The 3,451-nt window shown below is 38.7% G+C and overlaps 1 protein-coding gene across 1 annotated transcript; it reads right to left on the bottom strand.

The window, feature by feature from the left end:
- Nucleotides 1-948: 948 nt before the first annotated feature.
- LOC127804115 (transcription factor bHLH94-like) lies at nt 949-2,618 on the bottom strand. Its single transcript, XM_052340850.1, has 3 exons — nt 1,951-2,618; nt 1,390-1,806; nt 949-1,246 (listed from the first exon to the last, which is right to left on the bottom strand). Exons 1-3 carry the CDS (start codon nt 2,413-2,415, stop codon nt 1,169-1,171), a joined length of 960 nt encoding a protein of 319 aa, XP_052196810.1. The 5' UTR covers nt 2,416-2,618; the 3' UTR covers nt 949-1,168.
- Nucleotides 2,619-3,451: the final 833 nt, after the last annotated feature.

The raw sequence follows: 3,451 nt of genomic DNA, 5'->3' as shown, positions 1-3,451 counted from the left end.
CAGAGTGTTTGTTTGATAATTAAAGTTGGATGAGACTGAGACACCTCCAAAAATGGAAAATTAAAGGACCATGCATTCCATAAAATGATATTATTGGTCTGCTGTGCACGTTGAATATGCGGCAGATTCTGATTGGCTGTCGTCTCCTTCTTCTTCTTCTTCTTCTTTCTCAGTGTACAAGCAAAAGTTTGCTGAAACTGACATTTGGGCCACACGGCAGGCAACAAATCTGCCCCCACCAAAATGCTGCCAAATTTTGGTTTTGTTATACCAATAATGCAAATGTTTCTTAATTACAAATTCTTTGTTAATCACTACTGTCCAATATTTCAATATATATATGACATCTAATAATCTGCCACTGAACCCTTTCAATTATTGAGGGATCATGTTAATGAATTGGGTATGGCTAAAAAAATCATTACCCGACTCTTTTCATTTAAAAAGTACTTAAACTCTAACTCGTTTAATTTATCTAATCTGTCCAAACCGGACTTGTTCTTATTCGATTAGAGCTTTAAAATGGAGGATTCTGGATGTGGTTGAGTTGAGTTGGGTTTGCCTTAAATATTCTCCGTTGTCATTCTAAATTGAGGTCTTTGAGTTTAAAAAGGGTTCAAAAGAATTCTAACTCTATCTAACTTGATGCATCATGACCATTTTTAATACTTATGTTAGTGATTCTCTATATGATATTATATCATGTGAACAAGACTAAATATGATTTGAACCCAAACTTAGAAGCTGCAAGGTTGGTCTCTTGAGTTTTTGTTTTTGGAGCTGATATAATTCTATTAATTAGTATGCCTAGAATATGTCATGTTTATGTTATTCTTTGATTAACTATTGAATATTAATGTTATTCTTTTTATTACTTAATTAAAGGATGAATCAGCTGTAGTCTGCTCATGCAGAAACTGTAGAATGGTGTCCTTTTTAGATAGAGTCCAATTTCTCACGGGCAAATGAATAGGTAGGGTACCCATTTGGATTCCCAACACACACATATATATATATGTATATATAGCTATTCCATTAATTGGTACAAAAGATCCTCAGAAAATATGAGAGAAAATCATAATAATATGAAACCAAAATTCTACCAAAAGCTATGATGTCCCAAATACAAGAGAATTTGGTGTTTTCTCATCAACTCGACCATGCCCTCCTATTGGATTTTTCCCATCATCTCATGCACAGTTGCTGCTATCTCATTCACTGTACTCAGCTGACAATCTTCCTCAACCTATCACCAATATATATATATATATATATTCATCCCAAATTAATCCAACCATCATCATTTTCCCATAAAAAATTCACACAGGAATGTTGTGACAATGATGTATACATATATATATATATATATCTGAATTTTATTTTGCTTACCTTGACGCTGAATGAATAGAGTATCATTTGATCAACAGTGGTGAGATTGAGATGCAAGATGCTGAGCCCCAAAGAGTAAAACCCAGCCACCAGCTTGAAGAGCTGCTTCGGTTGCTTCCTCGATAGGACTTTGATATTTGCGTGGCTTTCCGCCATGCTCACTTCGATGTCGGCAATGGTGGATTGCTTCTCGGCCATCCAATGGTCCGGGTTCTTGTGCAGCATCGAACGAGTCGAATACTGCGGGAAGGTGAAGAAATTCGAGAAGAGATCGGGACAGTGGTGGTGGTGATGATGACGATGATCTGCGTAGGATCGCTGCTTCTTCACTTGCTTGTGCCCTTCGAGCACTTGGAGAAGTTGTTCGAGTTCCTTCACGAAGTTTATCGCTCCCCCGACTATCGATGCCTGATCGCCCTGTCAAGAAACACGGTATTGGAAACAATAAATATATTGAATTGGTTTTAAATGAATTATGCGATTATCGTGCCAAATAATTTATAGATAGAGATAAAATAGATACATAGAGAGGGGAGAGAGAGAGAGAGAGAGAGAGAGGACCCTTTGGGCGTAAGAAGGTGGCATCAACGACCGGAGGACGGCGAGGTATTCGTTCATCTGTTTCCGGCGGTTTCTCTCGACGGCAATGTGAGTCATCCTCTGGTTCTCTATTTCCTCCTTGTTCTTGAAGCTTTTGATGCGCCGCCTCTTCCGCCGGCTGGACGCGGAGACCGGGGCTGCAGCCGGGGTGTGATTTCCGGCGAGGGAGCCATCGCCGGTGAAAACCTCCTCCTGGGAAGAAGAGTTGATGTTGATGGGTGGCGCAGAAGAGGGAGGAGAGTCCCAGTAGCCACTGAAACATTTGTCTTCATGAAGGGGTTGGAAGTTAGCCTTGTGGTCTTGAAAGGAGAGGTCATAGGCGTCGACGTAGCCATAGCAGGAGGCTTCTGCAGAGCCAAAGGTGTAGAAATCCTTGGAGCTGTGGCTGAAAGGATCTTGTTGGAAAACCACAGTTTCCAACGCCATTCTTTCCCTTTTCTTTCTCTCTCTATCAACCTTTTTGCTTTGTAACAGGGAAATGGAGAGAAGTATTTGGAAGGATATGGGCTCTCTCTTCGCCCTTTTAAAGAAGCAAAAATGCTGCAAGTTGCCTCAATCAAACATGTAAATTAACACCGGATCTTCTGTCTTCTTTCTAGCTCTAGCTACATCAGATCAGAGAGCGAGAGAGAGAGAGAGAGAGAGAGAGAGAGAGAGAGATTCTTTTGATATTTTATCTGTAGACATATATATTGTTTATGAGCAGCAGGAAATATATAATAAAAGCATGTACGGAACGCGTATATTAGGTTGTTGTAAGAATTCAGAGAAATCAATAGAATTTAACTTGGTTTCACTAGTGACATGCATACATTATAAGATACAGATAAATGGAGTATTTTATTAAAATAATAATATTATTTTATCAAATAATTCCTAATTTAATTTAATAATGAATTCAAACTATTTTCAAATTTAATACTCATCTTTTCATTAACCGGGTTGTCACGCGAGTAAGGTTGCCCGCGTGGCATGGCAAGAGAAAACTCTTCCCAAGTAGAGCATGTATTATGTTGAATTAGAAACACTATTCTCAGAGTGTGTTTTTCTTTTCTTTTAGGGAGCATTTCTATGTTGCCTTAGCAAGTTATCAAATTAGCTAGGGAAAAGCAAAACATGATACTGAACAGTACGTTTTTAGATCGAGCAATAATTGGCACGATGTCATTTCCTGCTACATTGTTGGGAACTGATAATACAAATCTTAGGATTTTTCAAAACTTTCAATCACAGACTCTCGATGGACAAAACAGGAAGCAAAAACATACATTTACAGAACAAAAACGAAAACGAAAGGAGGCAAAATTTTTTACGGTGACTCACCCAAATTAGGGCTACGTCCACGTTGAGCTCTGATGAGAAGAGCTCACTAAACAATGAATAGAATTGGAGATTACATCCACATGAAACCCTCCCAATCACTTTGTACAAATGACGGTTCGAGAAACAAAACTTGCCCGAT

Source organism: Diospyros lotus, chromosome 6 (assembly GCF_014633365.1).
Source record: "Diospyros lotus cultivar Yz01 chromosome 6, ASM1463336v1, whole genome shotgun sequence".
Taxonomy (NCBI): domain Eukaryota; kingdom Viridiplantae; phylum Streptophyta; class Magnoliopsida; order Ericales; family Ebenaceae; genus Diospyros; species Diospyros lotus.
The sequence above is the reverse complement of the archived record's forward strand: the minus strand, read 5'-3'. Positions and strand labels throughout refer to the sequence as shown.

Bases quoted from the DNA above. Each gene is read 5' to 3' on its own strand.
- LOC127804115 (XM_052340850.1), bottom strand. From the start codon at position 2,415: ATGGCGTTGGAAACTGTGGTTTTCCAACAAGATCCTTTCAGCCACAGC. The intron at 1,807-1,950 runs GTCCTCTCTCTC...GTTTCTTGACAG, and splicing joins CACCTTCTTACGCCCAAAGG to GGCGATCAGGCATCGATAGT. The intron at 1,247-1,389 runs GTAAGCAAAATA...TATTGGTGATAG, and splicing joins TCTATTCATTCAGCGTCAAG to GTTGAGGAAGATTGTCAGCT.